This window comes from Cherax quadricarinatus, chromosome 36 (genome assembly GCF_038502225.1).
Source record: "Cherax quadricarinatus isolate ZL_2023a chromosome 36, ASM3850222v1, whole genome shotgun sequence".
Lineage (NCBI taxonomy): Eukaryota > Metazoa > Arthropoda > Malacostraca > Decapoda > Parastacidae > Cherax > Cherax quadricarinatus.
Window position 1 is genome coordinate 27655366 of NC_091327.1, and position 21109 is coordinate 27676474.

Sequence of the window (21109 nt, forward strand, 5' to 3'; positions counted from 1 at the left end):
AACCTTCGAAACAAGGAATGCTAAGTAACGTCACTGAAGCACATACATTGGTAGCTTTAAAAATAGATTAAACAATTACATGAGTGGAAGTGGACCATGTTAAGCCGGACCTTGTATCTACATAATGATGATATCCAGTTGTTGCATATGTGACTAGATTTTCAACTCGGCGGTATTATATACCTTTGATATTATGAAGGGAAAATAGGACTACTTTTAATATCAGGCTTTTATGTCGGCAAAATTTCCGACAATACGTTAGGTAAAAGGGCACAGTTGCAACTAATGTTAAACCATTAGGGATAGTCTTTGACTAAGCTCCTGGACAACGAAACGTTGCCACAATGAAATGTCACATTAGATGCATCTATGTCCTTTTTTCCTTACATGATAAATCGGGCTGTGATTCTTATGCCAGTCTGTGTAGCGAGCACCAATACTTTGACTGTCCATATCGTCAACAAGAATTTCTGGCCACTAGGGCCAGGAATTCTTGTAGTTCATCTGTAAGCTACATGTAGGTTACCGGTAGATGGTTATGGAGGTCACCGTCCCCATGGTCCGGACATCGACCAGGCCTCCTAGTTGCTGGTCTGTTTGACCAGGCTGTTACCCGAACCATGAACAGGTAAATCACACTGAACGGTGAACAGTGTTATCGTATGGAAACATAAACACATATGCAGTTTAATGTGATCCTTTATTGACAACGTTTCGCCCACACAGTGGGCTTTTTTCAAGTCACAAACAGATCTACCTGGGGTGGAAGGTACGGGAGTATTTATAGTCAGGTTCAGAATGTTGAGGTCAGGTGGAGAATGCTGCATCTGATGATCTACCGGGTGGGGTTATAGAGTCTTGGGTAACTTGGCAGGGGTATTGGACAAGTTGTGAGTAGACCTTCTGCGGTGTTCTATGTTCTTATGTGGGATAGCGATGAAGAAGTTTCTTGGCAAGTGGTTCAGCTATGTTATAGAAGCCATTGTTCTGGTTGAAATTGTTGGTTATAGAGATAAGCGATGATTCCAGGATTCTTCGGTATTGAGTGTTGTCTTCTGTGGCGATAAGTCTTGAGTTTCTGTAGTTAATTAAATGGTTGTGTGAATTGCGATGTTGTACACAGGCATTCCTTGTATCGTCAGTCCTGCTTGCGTATTGGTGTTCTGAAATACGTGTTTGGAGGTCTCTTGATGTTTCGCCCACGTATAATTTGTTGCAGTCATTGCAGTCATTGTGTCGGTATTTTATACCATTTATTTTCAGTGTTATAGTATACAATCCATCTCTATGCAGGCGCAACAAACGGTGATCATCTACTCGGCTGCCCGGTCTCAGATCAAGCCTCATAAATTGAAAAGGAACAATTACCTATACCGTTAGTTTCTTGATGTTGCATACATAAGCCAGACAGAGAATTTCACCTATAACCTTATCGCAGACACGGCCTGAAAACATCCTTCCCATGTTCTGATAGAGAGCTCGGCTATTAAAAGAGCTGCCAGAAGCCCTCACCCAAGGCTAAACTCCTCCCTACCTACCACCATCACAACCCCTCCACCTTCCTTTACTCTCTCTCAATTACCTATCTGGCAATTCTTCAGACTGATGTAGCTCATTCTTTATTTGATCAATGATTTTTTTAATTAGAGATTAATCCCTTTTTGACATTCAGCCATGACTATCAATGGTCTGGCTCAAATGTAAGGCAAATCCCATAATGCTGAGCTCTGTTACGCGTCAGGAAGACTTGAAATCCGCGAACGGCAACTGGGCAGCGAGAAACCCCTTCGGCTGGCTTCCCCTGACAAGCTCAGTTGACTGTGGCAAGGTGTTCGGCTGTGGCGTTCCATTGCACTTGTGGTGCTCTGAGTATTCTCGTGCTCGCTCACACCACTGACTATAATCAATCGGGTCTAACACCCAATATTTCTGTCGGTGTTAGAAACAGAGCAAAATATTTTATTACATTCACGAACCAGAACTAAAATGATTTTACTAAATTAGAGCTAGCCGATGATAATTAATTACAAGGACTGTTTGGATTCTTAAGATAAGATCACAGGACTGCAAATAATATCACCTTCAGCTCAAAGCAGTACTTGGCGACAGTGAAATATGGGATGCAAAGTAATGTAGAAGGAAGACCCTCAAGTTGGTTACCAGAACAGTCTAGCCACCCGACCCACGTGTGCTGCTCCACAACAAAGTCATTGACCTACTACTACTACTACTACTACTACTACTGCCTCGCGTACTCTACAGTTATTCTAAGTAAGCTCAAAAAAAACAGATAGGATATGGTGTCCTTGAGAAATATTTTACTGCTTAGTTTTCCCAGATAATGTAGAAGATAATGTAAGTTTCAGAATGTCAAAGCAATAAAGTATTTTAATTAAGTACTAGTGAGGGTTATAATAGCGGATAAATAGTGCAGCTAAAATCTTTATCTTTTCCTCGCTTCAGAAAATAACACACAACTTAAACTGTATATTAAGTATTGTCGTTGAACTTTATATGACCAATATGTGTATGCTCAGTGTTGATACAGAGTTGGATCTTGCATGTAATAATTATTAAAACTACCAATACTATTGCTACTACTACTACTACTACTACTACTTCTACAACTACTAATACTGCTGCCACCACCACTACTACTACTACCACCACCATACTACTAGTACTACTACTGTATTGCTACTAGTACTACTACTACCTACTTCAACTAGTATTACTAGTACCTCTACTAATTATATTAAAAAATACAACAGCAATAATAATAATAATAATAATAATAATAATAATAATAATAATAATAATAATAATAATAATAATAATAATAATAATAATAACAGATTATTAACCTCAGAGGGTTAACCAAGGACAGCCCCAAAAAAGCCCAGCAGTGGTAATACGTTCTTGCCAAAGTCGTAATCAATCACATATGTTAGCTATGAAGGATGGCTCTTAAAATTTTTCTCACTGACATTCTTGACAACAAGACAATCTGGACTGAACGACCTCAGCTGTTGATGATGTAAGCAAGGCGAAAACTGCATTTGTGGTTTAATTAGGGGAAATTAAGGACTTAGAAGGCACACTACTGTGACTGGAACAACACACAAATAACCCGTACATTAGAGACCGAAACATATGACGACGTTTCGGTCCGACTTTGATAATTAACCCTTAAACTGTCCAAACGTAGATCTACGTTTTTTCAACATTTGAAAGTATGTAGAAAAAGTATATCTTTTTTTTCACATTTGAAAACGTGTAAAAAAACTTTGATCTACTTTTTTTTTTGTTATATTTGGAAATATATAAAAAAAAAAAACGTAGATCTACTTTTGGAGCACTACGCATGTGAACGTAGATCTGCTTGGTAAGTTTAAGGGTTAATTAGTCTGTCTGACTAGTTAATGGTCCATGTAGGACCGAAAAGTCGTCATAAGTTTCAGTCCCCTATATGTGATTTATTTATCTGAAGAAAATTGCAACTAAGAGTTTACATGCAGGGAATGAATGCTGGGTTTCCGAACTTGAAGTATTCTACACTTCTAGGTAAATTCTTACCTAGTAAGCAGAATTAATGTTGACGATTAACTAACATACCTTTATCTGCTTCAAAGTGTAATTAATAGGGTCACATGAATTAAGTTTGTATAAAACTTCTCTGTGACTTCTGTGCTCTTAACATTGAGTGTGTTCAGAAGTTTATCGTCTCTTCGGTAGCTATTTTAGGGCTCTATGCCACCTGTACAAGATCAATGAAGAATACTTAAATTTTAATATATATATATATATATATATATATATATATATATATATATATATATATATATATATATATATATATATATATATATATATATATATATATATATATATATAACCGCGACTTTTCAGTATTTCCTAATTCTTTTTTTTTTTTTTTTTTTTTTTTTGCATTTCTGTTTTATTTAAAATGTTCTGCAGTCCTCTAAAGAAAAAAATATTTTTCAGATAAAAAAATTTGATGAAACGTTTTATAAAACTGGCAACTTGATATGAACAAAGCCAAAATTCAATAAAAAAAAATATTTCCAATTTAGATGCTCCGACAGTTAAGTGTCAGAATCCGACCAGAAGAGGTATTCTCTAGTTATTTTAAGTAACTCTTCAACGTAGCTGAAGGGCCTCGGCTCAGAGTCCCAGGAGTCGTTTTTTTATATTAACAAATATGTTGTTCTCATATTACATTCTTAAAAAAAATCACAAAAGAAAATTCTGAGTTGCATATAGTTCACCTTAGATTAACTTTCACTAGAAAAATAAATCATTGTAGGCTTTTAAAAAATGCCAAGCGAATTTTGCGAAACAAGAAAAATTTATATATATATATATTTCCACTCATCCTGATTCTCGTCAGATGATGATTTTGCTGTTAATTTGGCTCTCATGGAACGTGGAAAATTTTTGCACGATTTTTAATTAATAAATTCATGTGCATACTGGTTATTTATCTATATTTGCTTGTATTGGTCAGAAGTGCAAGGTGAGTAATTTTTTTTTGCACTTATTTATTTGAAGAATTCAATAAGTTTTTTATTTGCATTTACATCTCTGCCACTGTTCCGTCTAAGCTGCGCTGATGCGCAACACGCAGTCAAATACTTCGCACTAATTACCGAGTGATGTCACCTTCAATCGAATCATTGACTTGAGGTTAATAGTCACGTGCGGTCATACCTGTCCTGAACTGTCTGGGTATTAGCGTGGAGTGTTACCGAGCACCATGGCTTGTTGTGTTTTAGAATCTTAGGTTAAAGTGTTGAAGAAGGAGGTTCTACTTCTTCAGGAGGAAAATAGGAGACTGAAGCTTTGCCTAGATGGGTTTGGGAGTGACTGTGAGATAGTTGGTGCTGGTAAGGAGGAAATAGTTACCACCAGTGAGAGTGGCAGCCGCTTTAAGTGGCAAGTGGTTCACAGTTCAGGAAGAAGGAAGATAAGGAGGGTTAATAAAGAAGATGTGAAGGTAGGAAATCGATTCTCTGTTCTCCAAGACAAGTGTACTTCAGTGGTTAGTGAGGTTAATGGTACCTCTGACTCCCCTGCTAATCAAGGTAAGAATATTCTGATTGTGGGAGACTCTCAGGTAATATATATGGACCGTGCTTTTTGTAAGAGAGATAGAAAAGTCAGACAAAGAGTGTTCCTCCCAGGAGCTGGTGTTGGTGATATATTGAGCAGGTTGGATAATATTATGTCAGGTAGTGGGAATAAGCCCATTATCTGTCTTAGTGCTGTTGGAAATGACATTGGGAAGGGCAGGAGACAGGAGTTACTGGATTAGAACAGGTCAGCCATAGAAGTAGTCAGGTCTAAGGGAGGGATTCCTATCATATGTAGCATCTTGCCTAGAAGGGGAGTGGGCAATGAATGGATGTCTAGGGCAGTAGGTATAAAATGCTGGCTAGACAGGTACTACAAGGAGCTTGCAATCCCATTCATTGATAACTGGGACAAGTTCTATGGCAAACATCATATGTATGCACGGGATGGGGTTCACTTCTCTGGGGCTGGAGTGGTTGCATTAGCCAATTCGATTGAGGGGGTAATTGATGACTTGTCTAGGACTTTAAACTAATAGATTATAGAGGTATGGGTGTTTGTGGGAAACAATCAGGCTGCAGTATTTGTTGGAAACAGTAGATATTAGCAGGATACCTCAGGGATATGTTTAAAAGACAATATTCAAAATAAAGTTCCTAATAATGGCAAAGCAATTGATCAACAAACAAAGTGAGATAGTAGAGGGCAACGAGTGACTAGCTCCCTTAAGGTTTACTATACAAATAGTAGGAGTCTAAGAAATAAGATAGATGAGCTAAGATTACTCGCAAGTGCAGGTAATATAGGTATTATTGCTATAACTGAGACCTGGTTCAACCTGAAGGATAGAGAAATGCCTTCAGAACGCAGCATAAAGGGTTATAAACTATTCCACACTGATAGAGTCGACAGGAAGGGTGGTGGAGTGGCGATATATGTCAGAGATAATTTAAATAATACACAGATAATCCGCAGACAGAGTTAAACTATGAGGACGTTTCGGTCCTACATGGACCATTAACTAGTCAAACACAGAACCGACAGGAGAACTTCTGTTTTATTGACCCAGATATAGTCGTTAGACCTTAAATCTAACAGAGTAATTGCCTAAACTTTAAATTAGACACTCCACTAACGCATTTCTAGCCTCCACGTAAAACCAAAGTTTGTTTACATAGAGTCTGGTGAGCCTGGAGTGCCTGCTCGAGGTTATATCATACAGCAATGGTGCGCTTTGTTTTGCTTCTCCCTCTTTACTTCTCAGTATTTGCCATCGGTCGCCAGAATCATATAACAATGGTACCTTACTGTCTTCTCCATGGAATGGTGTTCGGTCACCATGGCCAGGGTTTTATATATAAAACACGATTTTTTTTTACACAGTTGAATTTACTGGCCTAGCTCATTTAGAGGCCCAGCGCATCTAAGGAATTCTACCAGCGCATGGGATGCGACCCACTACTGTAGGCTGACACCAAGATATCTACCTATTGCTAGGTGTACAGGGACAGCAAGTGTAAAGAAACGTGCCTAACGTTTCCACCTGTGTCGGGAGTAGAACTACGAAACCTCAGGTCGCTCACTCTTCAATTATTGATCTTACTCAATAACAATAATGTTAGATTATGGAACCTTTAATAGGCACTTAATATTCCTAGGTAGTAGGCATCTATGAAATAAAGCCATCATAAGGGTTGAAGAAGCTCTCTTTAGTTTACCATGATTTTTTAAGGAGTGGAACGGTAAGCCAGCGGAAGGCCTCGGTCAGATGACTAAAGGCTCCAACTGTGGGTTATCATATGACTAAGACAGGCGTCAGGTAATACTTGCCCTGTTTCCTGACATAATACCTACCGAAGAGGATCTCTTGGATTATTAATCAGTAACCAAGAATAACCATAGAAAGCCAATCAGTGTGGCTTATTTCCATTAACATCTTTTAGTTCTCATCCCCTAGGATGAGAACTAAAACTAACTAAGAACTAAGGTGCTACCAATTATTCACAAAGACAAACAGTGAATAACTGATGATTTTATAATGGCGGCTGTTGACGTAACTCTTATGCCACAACAGGTCACTTGTTACATATTGTCGGTAATTCTACCAACTTTATTACAAGTCACTTGTTGTTGCTTCCGGGGGTCTCCTCCCCAGCGGCCCGGTCCCAGATAGGCTTCCTGGATGCTTTCCTTATTAATGAGGCTGTTGGTATCCGCCGCCCGCAGCTCAACGTATGCACCATGACCTGTCTAATCAGTAACTGATATGATGACTATCGAGTTCTATCTCGACGAATGCCGGGGTCTGTTGGTGGTTATCATTTATGAGGAGAGGAGAGGATACTGAAGAGTTGTAGTCCTTTTAAAGGGAGGAGAGATATATGAAAATGACTTAAATATTTTCTATATGCTCTACAATATATTTCATAATTCGCAGAGAGGTATTTATTTCTTAGTGTATATACAGTGAGATTGCTTTCTTTCATATTTTAGGGATTAAGAATACGTGTTTTTTCCATACAGTTGAGTTACAACTTCAGTGACAGATGCACTCGATATGTCCTAAACCTAATAAACTAATTATTGTCTTGATTTACGAAAGATGACTTAAATTACAGAACAGATCAGGGGAAAGAAGGTGGCCGAGCTGTTGGGGTATTTGCAAGAATAATGAAGGTTGTTAAATATTAAATAAAAGAATATGAGAGTACAACAGCAGCACCAAACTTTCGTGAAATAGGAATGATCTCTAAATGTTGCAGCGAGGAGGAAGTGGTAGGGAGGGAAGATGCGTCTCAGATGAAAGTGTAATGTAAATAATATGCTGGGAATAAAGAATTCGAAGACTGTTAGTGTAAAAGTTATAATTCAGGCAGACGAATTGGCTAGTCAGATTGTTTTATCTGAAAGATATATTTTTTCCTTAGAGGACTGTAAAAAATAAATAAAATAGAAATAAAAAATGAATTAGGAAATATTGAGTTAAATGAACCCTTAAAAACTTTGTGCTGGAGTATGCTCACTGTTGCTACAGTGTTCTCGTCTGCCAGCGCATCTTCTAGTTACAGGTAGCAATGGGTGCTAAGAAACAGCTGTCAGAATACTCCGGTGGCTCGGTAGTAACGCTTTCACCTCACATATCGAGTGCTCGTTCGATCCCCGGCACGGGTGATAATGTTGGGCTTGTTTCCTTACACATTCTGTCCCTGTTCACCTAGCAGTAAGTAGGTACCTGGGTGTTAGTCAGCTGGTGTGGGTGGGCATCCTGGAGGACAAGATTGAAGGACCCCAATGGAAATAAGATAGACCTCGTTAACGCAGTGACTTTCTTTGGTTATCTTAGGTGGCTAACCCTCCCCCGGGTTAAAAATCCAAATAAATCTTATCTTCCCTGTTTGCAGTGAGCCAACTAAACAAATACAATCACAAATGTCCAAACTTTATTTTCTATGTTCACTACCAATAATGAAATAATTTCGCATTACAACATCTGACGGAGCATATTCGGATAGAGAATCGTGGCAAACCTACGTTAATGTGCTGCTGATGAAAGGCTTTTGATCCAAGTAACTGGATTTATACTCCTCCTCCTCTGATCAAAGCTGATCCCGACTATATGACCCGTAAAATATTAGCGCTTCCTTATTATTATAGTACATATATTGCCACGTCAAGTAAGTTAGGTTAGGTAAGGTTCGTCAAAAAACAGGGGTTTAGGACGTACTAGTACGTCTTACGACCCAGGGTTTTTGACGTACTAGTACACCTAAATTCTAGCACCCTCAAATCTAGCTCGTACCTACATAGGCTTCGTAGGCCTATGTACATAGGCTCGTAGGCCTACATATGAAAGAATGGGTCTATGTGGTCAGTGTGCACAGTATAAAAAAGTCCTGCAGCAAACAGTGCATAATAAGAAAAAAAAACTTTGACCGTTTTTTTGGATTAAAACAGCGACTTTGCACTGAATTTTCGTATGGTATTTATTGGTGTATTCTAGTTTCCTTGGTCTCATTTTATAGAATGGAAGACATATTACAGAAATTGAGATAATTTTGACTAGTTTTACAATGAAAAGTACCTTGAAATTGAGCTCAAAGTAGCAGAAATGTTTGATTTTTACCAAAGTTCAAAAGTAAACAAATCATGCCAAGCGTTCAATACATATCAACTGGTGAGTCTAATATTCTTTCACAAATGCGCTGATATTATTTATACCATTTCTACACTAATGCAGTAGTCTGCATAACAGTAAATCTTATTTTTTTTGTAAGAATAAAAATTCAAAGTGGAAAGCCAAAGAAATATAAGAGGGGCCTGGGGATGTGACTAACAAACAGATAACTTGTTATTTTAGTTCCAGGAATGCCTTTCTTGTTTATTCTGGACCCTATTCGAAAATTGGCATCTTTTGAAATTTGTGTGAAATTGGCAAAGTTGCTAAATTCAGACCACTTTGTTGGATAGTTAAAATCGGTAAATGGGTGGTTTCTTGTACTCATTCGATAGAAAGAATGGAGTTCTAGCGAAATAGTTATGATTTTTGTCGACTAGTACAATGGAATTGGCCGAAAATAGGGCTCAAAGTGGGCAAAATCGCTGATGCGTAAACATCGTCGAGACCGCTAACTTCGCGAGAGCATAATTCCGTAAGTTTTCCATCAAATTTCATACTTTTGGTGTCACTATGATCGGGAAAAGATTCTCTAACTTTTCATAAGAATTTTTTTTTTTTTTTTTTTAAATTTGGCCGCCCCTGAGAACAAGTCTCTGAGAGGACCTGTCGACCCCCAAAGGGTTAATATTGGTATAATTACCGACAATATGTTAAGTAAAATGACAGAAGTGCAACTATCATGACATTTTATTGTCAAATCCAACCATATCCATTTGCCCGATCTATTTTTATGCTACCCAAGCCATAGCTTTAGTAACCTTTTTCTCATGTACCAGCTGACTTTTCCACTACATGTATAACTACTACTACTACTACTACTACTACCTCTACTTGTACTACACCTCACGCAAAGCCTATATATATCCTCTGTGCTCATGTATTGTTTGTAACGGCTTGACAAAGCTCCTGGAGAGCGAAACGTTCCTACAATAAAATGTCACATTAGTTGCATTTATGTCCTTTTAACACAACAGGACAAGTGTTTCCTGAAGCGGGTCATAGACGGATGATGACCCGCCATTGGAGCTTTTGCTCATCTGACCGAGGCCTTCCGCTGGCTTACAGGTCCACCCCTTAAAAAATTATGGTCATATTTATTTTATTAAAGATTCGCTGGTATTCTCCCGGCCCGGGCCTTTTCCAAGTGGTGGCCCGGCCTTGGTTCCCTGTCTAGGGAGTGTCTGAGACCTAAGTCTCCCATGGGAGGAGGTGCAGGTACCCCCTCATCTTTGGGACCAACTGTCCCCAGGCCTAGCTTCTTGTATGGAGAAGCTAGACCTCTCTGCCCCGCCATCCCCGCCCCAAGGGGACTGATGGGAATGACAGGCTTGTGAGCTGCAAGCTCTGGCTCAGGCACCTACCCTGCCCTAGAAGGGCTAGGCATGGTGTCAGTGTATGGTCATAGTTATAACCATTTAACTAATAATTTTTAGTAAGTAATTAAGTTTATTTATGGACATATACACATACATACAATTATCATATCTAGTGTAAATTATGTAGGATAACTCAAAAAAGTCAGAGTGACCTATTTCCAATGGGGTTCTATATTAGTCATCCTATATGGGGAAATGTTTAGTAAATGAAAGTTAAGCGAAACGACTAGGACGAAATAAAGATAGGAATGACCAACACAATGTTTATAATATATTCCCCTGAGAGATATTAAGTTGATACTAAACATATAAAGAAAATGCAGAAGGAGGATAACTATACTGTTGAAACATGCATGCATGTTCATGTGTATGAATGAGAAAGATACTATATACATTAATTAATATACACACTGAGCAATGTTTATTTTTACGTGCATATACACTGTTTATGCGTATATTCACTGAGAAGTGTAACTTAAGGTGTGTATAAACCGAGAAGTGTGTGTATATTTCAGTGTATATACAATTGCATCCCCCCGTGTTGACACGTCGAGGAGTGTGTATTTCAGTGTATACACACCGAATGCTTCTCTCATTGCATATTCACTAAGAGGGTTGCACATAATCTCCTGAGGTTTGAATATATATATATAAATATATATATATATATATATATATATATATATATATATATATATATATATATATATATATATATATATATATATATATATATATATATATATATGAGCGTACATACATATGTAGCGTGGCCTAAGTGTAAGTATAAGTAGCAAGATATACCTGTTATCCCACATGTTTACGAGACAAAAAAAAACATTAGTTCTATCATCATGTAAAACAATTACAGGTTTCTTTTTCACACTTACTTGGCAGGACGATAGTACCTCCCTGAGCGGTTGACGTCTATCAACCTACTACCTAGGTAGTAGGTATCGCGAAGGTGGAGGGAATATTTGAGGAATTTTTAAATGTTGATGAAGATAGGGAAGCTGTGATTTCGTGTATAGGGCAAGGAGGAATAGCATCTTTTAGGAGTGAGGAAGAGCCAGTTGTGAGTGTGGGGGAAGTTCGTGAGGCAGTAGGTAAAATGAAAGGGGGTAAGGCAGCCGGGATTGATGGAATAAAGATAGAAATGTTAAAAGCATGAGTGGTTGGTGCAATTATTTAATAAATGTATGGAAGAGGGTAAGGTACCTAGGGATTGGCAGAGAGCATGCATAGTTCCTTTGTATAAAGGAAAAGGGGATAAAAGAGAGTGCAAAAATTATAGGGTAATAAGTCTGTTGAGTATAACTGGTAAAGTGTATGGTAGAGTTATTATTGAAAGAATTAAGAATAAGACAGAGAGTAGGATAGCAGACGAACACGGAGGCTTCAGGAAAGGTAGGGGGTGTGTGGACCAGGTGTTTACAGTGAAACATATAGGTGAACAGTGTTTAGATAATGGTAAAGAGGTTTTTGTGGCATTTATGGATTATGAAAAGGCATATGACAGGGTGGATAGGGGGGCAATGCGGCAGATGTTGCAGGTGTATGGTGTAGGAGGTAGGTTACTGAAAGCAGTGAAGAGTTTTTACGAGGATAGTGAGGCTCAAGTTAGAGTATGTAGGAGAGAGAGGGAGATTATTTCCCAGTAAAAGTAGGCCTTAGACAAGGATGTGTGATGTCACGGTGGTTGTTCAATATATTTATAGATGGGGTTGTAAGAAAAGTGAATGCTAGAGTCTGGGCAAGAGGCGTGGAGTTAAAAGATAAAGAATCAAACACAAAGTGGGAGTTGTCACGGTTGCTCTTTGCTGATGACACGGTGCTTTTGGGAGATTCTGAAGAGAAGTTGCAGAGGTTGGTGGATGAATTTGGTAGGGTATGTAAAAGAAGAAAACTAAAAGTGAATATAGGAAAGAGTAAGGTTATGAGGATAACAAAAAGATTAGGTGAAGAAAGACTGGATATCAGATTGGAGGGAGAGAGTATGGAGGAGGTGAATGTATTCAGATAATTAGGAGTGGACGTGTCAGCAGATGGGTCTGCGAAGGATGAGGTGAATCACATAATTGATGAGGGGAAAAGGGTGAGTGGTGCACTTAGGAGTCTGTGGAGACAAAGAACTTTGTCCGTGGAAGAAAAAAAGGGGACTGTATGAGAGTATAGTTGTACCAACACTCTTGTATGGGTGTGAAGCATGGGTGATGATTGTTGCAACGAGGAGAAGGCTGGAGGCAGTGGAGATGTCATGTCTGAGGGCAATGTGTGGTGTGAATATAATGCAGAGAACTCGTAGATCGGAAATTAGGAGAAGGTGTGGGATTACCAAAACTATTATCCAGAGGGCTGAGGAGGGGTTGTTGAGGTGGTTCGGACATGTAGAGAGAATGGAACAAAACAGAATGACTTCGAGAGTGTATAAATCTGTAGTGGAGGGAAGGCGGGGTAGGGGTCGGCCTATGAAGGGTTGGAGGGAGGGGGTAAAGGAGGTTTTGTGTGCGAGGGGCTTGGACTTCCAGCAAGCGTGCATGAGCGTATTTGATAGGAGTGAATGGAGACAAATGGTTTTTAATACTTGACGTGGTGTTGGAGTGTGAGCAAAGTAACATTTATGAAGGGATTCAGGGAAACCGGCAGGCCGGACTTGAGTCCTGGAGATGGGAAGTACAGTGTCTACACTCTGAAGGAGGGGTGTTAATGTTGCAGTTTTATAACTGTAGTGTAAAGCACCCCTCTGGTAAGACAGTGATGGAGTGAATGATGATGAAAGTTTTTCTTTTTCGGGCCACCCTGCCTTGGTGGGAATCGGCCGATGTGTTAATATATATATATATATATATATATATATATATATATATATATATATATATATATATATATATATATATATATATATATATATATATATATATATATATATATATATATATCGATAGATAGATACATAGATAGACTGATAGATAGATAGATGCACTGAAAGGAGAGAAACAGAAGATAAAATACTGAAGGAAAAATTAAAAGGAAGAAAAGTAGCTAATGTAAGTGGGGATGGAGCTAACATGGATGGTGGAGAGCAGAGGTAAAACACACGGTAAGAGAAGAAGAGACAGGGGAGGAGGGGGGAGGAAAGAGAAAAATCTAGTAGGAAAATTGTTAAATACATAGAAGAGAGAATTAGGTCAACACCAGAACAGTCATGTGGCCCCTCAATAGATCTGTAATGGAAATATTTTCCTGGGTAAGATAAAAGCAACAAAAGCAACAAAGAATATAAGCGAGAGAGACAGGAGAAAATGTATTTTAGGAAACGAAAACAAAGAAGACAAACAGGAAGAAGGCTGTAAGGATGGCAGCCATTGCAGATATGTCGGCCAGAAAGACATTTGATGCACAACAGGGATATATATTTAGGTTTAGTCCCCACTATGTAACTATCATATAGCGAACGGTAGCAGCACACTACTGATGTATTCAACCTTGCTAAATATTAAAAAAATGCATATCAAACTTTTAGTTTGAGGATGATTAGGTTATGTGTTATTGTCGAACTGGATGAAGCTCTACACAGAAAAGTAGCGATAATATACTCTTGTTGTGTCACGTGTGTCTTTCCAGGAAAGCATTAACGAGTGATAACGATGGGATATGCAGTTACAAGAAGCTATAAAAATCTGCACGACTTATGATAAGAATATTTATATAAGTTATATGTTTATATCTTCATCTTTATGTTAGAGTGTTACTGTGATGTTATATTCATTGTGTTGTATCATAAATATCATCCATTTCTCTCTCTCTCTCTTTGTTTTATAAGAATTTGGAATACTTGAATCTAATTATTCCTGCTGACGGTCGGTCAGGCTTCTAAAATTTCATTATCTTGATCAACCTGAAGTGGGATAGAGAGGTGGGTGGTAAAGACAGCTTAGAGACCAATTTCAGGTAAATTACAAGAGGTTTCATGTGTATGTGTGTGTGTGTGTGTGTGTGTGTGTGTGTGTGTGTGTGTGTGTGTGTGTGTGTGTGTGTGTGTGTGTGTGTGTGTGTGTGTGTGTGTGTGTGTGTGTGTGTGTGTGCGCGCACGTGTGCGTGTTACGTAAGTGTGTCTCCTAGTAGTCGAACTACCAGAAGACTCACGTTGCAGAACTGGGAGTACAGTGAAGGTGTGTCTTGAGTTCTGGGTGTGGAGGAATGAATAGAGATATTGATTTTAGGGCTTGCACCGAGGGGCAAATTTCTTGGTCAGTGCTACTCGTCGTGAAAGATACACTCTCATAAAGGCAGCACTGGGCAGTGTCACTCGTTCAGTGAGTTAGCAAACCACCGTACTCATACTGAGCAGTGCCACTCACTCTCTCACTGAGCATACAACTATAAAGGAAGCATTGGCCAATACTACTCACTCCGTGAGTAAGCACACCTCCATAGGGACAGTATTTGGCAGTACCACTCATCCTGTTATAGGGAATGTCCTCGAGGTGCAAAAATAAAAATCCTTTTAATATTAAATGTTTTTCTAATAGCTCAATACATTCTTACTACTACTGTAAAAATTCACATTTCTTAACAATTGAAACCTAGAAATTCAAAAAACAATATCACCTCGGGTGAACTATCACCATTTTCCTTGGAACAAACATGAATGCTTCCTTGGAAAATTATGGAAGACTTTTTTTGTAATAAAGAAAATAATTTTGTTTTGATTTGATTATTATTCATTAAATTGTAACCACTATTATATAAGTCAAAATTATTTAGAGGAAAAAGGCCTCGAATCTATAAGAAATGCCCCCTCCGGGAGGCTATCAACATCCCATCTTGTTGTCAACGACTAGAACGCTGTGAAAGACAGTATTGCCCATTGCCAGTCATCCCGTGAGTAAATATCTCTCAATACAGTGTTGGACGGTTGCACTCATCCTAACATTCAACATTCCACAATAAAGACAGTACTGGTCAATCATCATGCAGTTGTCTCTGACATTCAATATAATACTGACCTGTTGTGACATTCATATTTTTTTAAAGAGTGAACATTCATATTAAACATTTGGGCTTCAGATATTTTACCACTAATGAGTTCATTTCCTCGTATACATTTTCCTGGCTGTACAAAGCTTCATTGAGTGAATTTTTTCTGGTGTGGGACTGAAAGTCATTGACGCCGTATTTTGTTCATATTTTTTCTCGGGAGTATCATGATTGTGGAGTATTTAAGAATTGTTATAACTATTGACATTTTTCGGGAGACTGGTTAGTGTTCCAGTTTTTTTTTCATTTTTATCATTATAATCATATTTAACTTCTTCTCTTTCTAATTTTCTTTCATCTTCTTCTTCTTCTTCTTCGTCTTCTTCTTCTTCTTCTTCTTCTTCTTCTTCTTCTTCTTCTTCTTCTTCTTCTTCTTCTTCTTCTTCATCTTTTTATCTTCGTCTCTTCCTCATGTTTTTTAGCTTCCTAGTTTTGTTAATTCTTTCATTTTCTCGTTATTCATGTTCCCCAGCGATACATTAAACACAAATCTTCAGACAGTCTTCTTGCTTAAATCACTACAATATGTAGATAGTAGGGAAATTTCTAATGAAATTAAACTGCTTAGCCTCGTGCTAGTATTTGAAAGACAACGAGTTCCTCGGGAGCGTTATCTGCAAGATGCCGCAACATACCACACGAAGACGACGATCTTTACCAGTTTTCATTAGTTTCGTGTCAGTGGGCACCGCATACCACAGTGTGTATTCATCTATATGTGGTTGAAGGGATCGAGTCATAGCTCCTGGTCCTGCCTCTTCACTGGTCGATACTAGGTCCACTCTTTCCCTGCTCCATGAGCTTCATCATAACTCTTCTCAAAGCTATGGATCCTGCCTCCACTATATCACTCTCGAGACTGTTCCACTTTCTGACAACTCTATGGCTGAAGAAACACTTAAAAACATCCCTGTGACTCATCTGAACTTCCAACTTCCAGCTCTGAACCCCTGTTGCTGTGTCACATCTGTCAAATATTTTGTCCCTATCCACTTTGTCGTTTCCTCTCAGAATTTTATATGTCGTTATCATGTCCTCCCTATCCCTCCTGTCCTTCAGTGTTGTCAGGTTGAGTTCTCTTAACCTCTCCTTCTAGGACAAACCCCTCTGCTCTGGGACTAGTATTGTTACAAACCTTTGCCTTTCTTGACGTGTTTGACAAGGTATGGGTTCCATACTAGTGCTGCATACACCATATGAGTCTGACATACACGGTGTACAGTAACGTGAATGGATCCTTTCCTTTACCCATTGCACCTCATGTAGGATTTGCCTCACACTTGTATAGTCCCCTCTTTGGAAGTTTGGCTTCTTCCTTCTTCCTCATACTCCTTCACTTTCACTGTTACTTCTACTATGCATTCGAAACTCAAGACCCCATGATTGCTAGAGCCTAAGGGCCTTTCGTGTGTGATATACTCTATGTCTGAACTGTTTAAGGTGATACGAGGCTTGCTGGCTCATCATCTCCTTTCTCTCTGGTTGTGTCCCTAACTTGTTGGTACATGAAGTTTTCCAGTACAACCTCCAGCATCTTGGCTCTCCACATCTCTGGTCCCCCATGTGGCTCCAGATTCTCTCACTCAATCCTTATAGTTGAAATTTCCCATGATGAGTAACTTTGTCCTGTTCATGTCTGCTCTTTTTGGCAACCTTGGCTAGTGTGTCCACCACCACTCGGTTGCTCTCATCGTATTCCTGTCTTCGCCTCCTGCTATTCGATGGCGGGTTGTACATTACAGCTATCATCACTTTTGGGCCTCCAGTATGAAGTGTTCTTACTGTCTAGTCATGTACTACTCCTCTGACTAGTCCTCCCATCTCCTCAAAACTCCCTTGGCTTTTGATGAGCAGTGCAACTCCTTCTACCCCTTGGTTCCTCCTGTCTTTCCTCAGGATCTGATATCCAGATGGGAAGATTGCATCTATCAGTTCCATGAGCTTTGTCTCTGTAATTGCAATGATGTTTGGAGATGCCTCAGTGATTCTTTCTTGCCAATCCTCACTCTTATTTGTAATTCCATCTGCGTTGGTGTACCATACCTTCAGCTGCCTTTCTAGAACTGTATTTTGGGGGTAGGATGGGTTAGTGCTGGTTGTGTGTGTGTGTGTGTGTGTGTGTGTGTGTGTGTGTGTGTGTGTACCTAGCCTTGCTAAGTTCGTTATATTACCCATAATGAAAGAATGATTTTTTTTTTCAATTAACCTGTGACATTCTGGCGCTTTTGTGCCTGTGGGAGTATTGTGTTTCTTTTTGTTGAATTTGATCCCTGAAATTGCATTTTACACAGTTTTTTATATGTTTAATATTTTATTTTCATTGAGCTACGTTCAGAAAAGAATCTTAATTTTGTGAATATTTTTCTGTCACCAATTTATCCATATTTATCTGTCACCAATTTATCCCTACTTCCCTTTCTGTCTTTTCCCGTTTCATTTTCTCCCTACCGCCTTTTAAATAACCCTCTGGGGTTACCCAGGGTAAATAACCCTCTGGGGCTAATAATACCAACAAAGTCCTCTTCTTCCTCCTCCACCCCCGGCGATGTTCCTGCGCATTTGCTCACAGTGAATTAATTAAAATTTCTTGTGCAATTTTAGAGAGCTTCTTTTGGAGGTGTTTGAGTTATTTTCAGGTACTGTGAAAGACCTGGCGAATACTGGTGACTTTTTCTCCTCTCTGCTGTGTTGGGATACAGCGTGGGGGATTTGAGGTGTAGGTGAAGGGGATGAGAAGGGGGGTGGAGGAAAAGTATTTCCCGCTCATTATTTTTTCCCTTTATCTTGATGTGTTTATGTCCTCGCTCCGTCACAGTGTGTTGCTCCGCTTGTCTGACTGAAGCAGTCGACATGTGCTTCACTTCATCTTGTATTTATCGCCTTACTTAGACAAGTTGGTCTCTGAATCATTCCCTCGTTTTTCTTGATTTACAATATTAATAAAAGTTAAACTCTGTGTCCTGCCTTCATCTTTCCTCCTGGTAAGTAGGATATTTTCATTTTCATCGACAGTGTTCGGTTTATGTCATTTTTACTGAGAAGACATTTCGTGCACCAGGTCCAGGTGACATAAACCGCATTATTGAATGTTATTAATATATTTGTCGGTATATAATAACAATACCAGTAATTTTTATCTTCTTTGCTCACTCTCAGATTCTTCCTCCAGATGGCCCTACAAGTGGAGGCTTGTGAAGAACTCTTGATCTAAGGAATGGGAGCTCCTTTCCCGCTTTTCGACTCAAACTTTAATTGCTCCCCAGGAGCTGTATGGCTCCTACTGATTTAGTGTATCTCTTTGAAGATACTAATAAATATTACAGACGGAGACTTCCCCCGTCCTCTACTAAGGGCATTCAGATTGCTCGCAGACACCTGCCTTATCTACTGACATCCACATCGCTCGCAGACACCTGCCTTCTTTCGTGACGCCCACATTATCAACAAACATCTGACTGCTCTCCGGACATCTACCTCACCTGCAGACACCTGCCTATTCTCCTGACATCCACTTCATCCGCAAACACCTGCCTTCTCTCCTGACATCCACGTCACCCTCTGACGTTTTTCTGCCTGTTACAGGATGTCGTCACGATCCATCAAGCAGAGGGTAAGGAGTGAGGGGCTGGAGAGTCTCTGCCCTGCAACACAAGACGGGTCTTCCTCAGGTCTCACGCACAACACCTTCGTTTCTCTCGCCTCAGAAGATGCAGACTTCGAGGTAACTTAACGAGCTATACTCATCTTCCATTTTTTTCCATTTATTTTTAGAAAATTTACCTCGCTTGATTTTGTGTTTGAAATCGCCACTGTTTTTTTTTAAACTGGGGATTTCTAAATCAATTATATTTTTTCTATGAATACAGTTTCACGAAGAAAAGTTTGTAGTATATCGCCGAAAATCAAGACTCCTAATAAGGAACTATCTTCAAGCAAATAAAGGCAAAGGAAATACAAGGGAGAATATTCCCTTTTCCAATATATTTACAGTATTTACAAAATGCAATAAAGGATAGACTAGCCTTAGTGAGCCACTCCCCCCAGCCAGGTGTGGAAACATAACATCAGTTCGGCTGGAGGTAAGCTCTCATCCAATTGTTTCACATATAAATCTGACAGTGAATCAGAGTAGTCAGGGCCCCACTCCAACCTAACTGCCAGCTTGGATAGCACAGAAAGTATACATGAATGGATGTGTGATGAACACTGAAGAAATTGTAACATTCTAGGCAAACACTACAAATATCAATTATTTACTTTCAATTAATAAAGTTTGTATCTGTAAGAGATGACTTTTGGAAGACCGGCTTTATATATTGTGCATTAGTTATGATTGACTTCTTATCGTTTCAGGGACCCCACATACCAGGTGAGTCTCCACCTATACTAAATTGTTTAGACCAATTCTTGATATAGTCCAGGCCAACTGGACTTACAGCTTTTCCAAAATGCGACCTGTTAGCTGTTACGGCATCCTTGTTTTGCTTGGCTCTTTCCCCGGATGTGTGTCAGTTACAAAGCGTTTCTCTGAAGACGTGAGGAACGGATGCATGTTCCTAGCAAGGTTTACAGCTTTCATGACATTCATTCATTTCGTAGTTTGATACTGAAGACTTATAAGGTTTCTTACATTTCTGCTTATCCATGTGTTAGAAATTGTTCTGTATGCTAGGGCTTACCGTGTGTTGGAGGATACCTTTATCTGTGTATTCGAGAATCGTTTTATCAGTATGTTCGGGGGTTCTCTTTTGTATGTGCTAATGGATGCTCTCAGTACATGTGACCAAGGTTTCTCTGTTTCAGTTCTCTTATTATCTATTGGAGTTTTGATCTAAAAATAACGGTGACATCATTATTAGAGAACGGTGCATAGTACTTAAGCTCATTTCTTCTTCGTTTAATTGTTATTCAGATAAGTATGTTATGTTGATTGATACATACAGTAATAGTATGAATCTTCGTCAGGTACACAGTAATTAAACTACTGTGGTATACGTTGTAGTATGGTTAGCATCAGGTATACAATAATTATATTACTCAGGGGCCATTTTATTGACGAAAAGTTTCGCCTACATAATAGTCGAATATAAAGGCTAGTAATATATCGGAGAGAGTAGAAGCAGAGATTTGAGATGTTCAGTCCCTCAGATACGATAAAAATGGCTAGGAAATTCGGGGGTGTTCAGTCCCTCAGCTTTGTTGTTCGGTTCCACAGCGTTTATCTACCTCTCGGTACTATACACAATATGGAAAATGACAGCCATATTACAGTGATATTACCTCCTTTCGTCATGCACACACTAACAATATTACTGTGGCTTTATCAGACTAAAAGATTCAATATACGATATTCCAGTGAGATGATAGGAAAGTCATACCACTCTCCCTCTAAGTGTTATATAGCCATAAAGAAATGGAAAAT

General features: G+C 39.0%; 1 protein-coding gene across 3 annotated transcripts in view; it reads left to right on the plus strand.

Annotated features, from left to right (window-relative positions):
* Positions 1–1824: 1824 nt before the first annotated feature.
* LOC128691397 (uncharacterized) overlaps positions 1825–21109 on the plus strand; it is a 216061-nt gene continuing 196776 nt past the window's right edge. For all 3 annotated transcript variants that reach the window (XM_070091599.1, XM_070091597.1, XM_070091594.1), the window contains exons 1-2: positions 1825–2271; positions 19270–19408. In XM_070091599.1, coding sequence (XP_069947700.1) covers positions 19271–19408 — 138 coding nt within the window. In that variant the 5' untranslated portion in view covers positions 1825–2271; position 19270. The remainder of the gene's footprint in view (positions 2272–19269; positions 19409–21109) is intronic.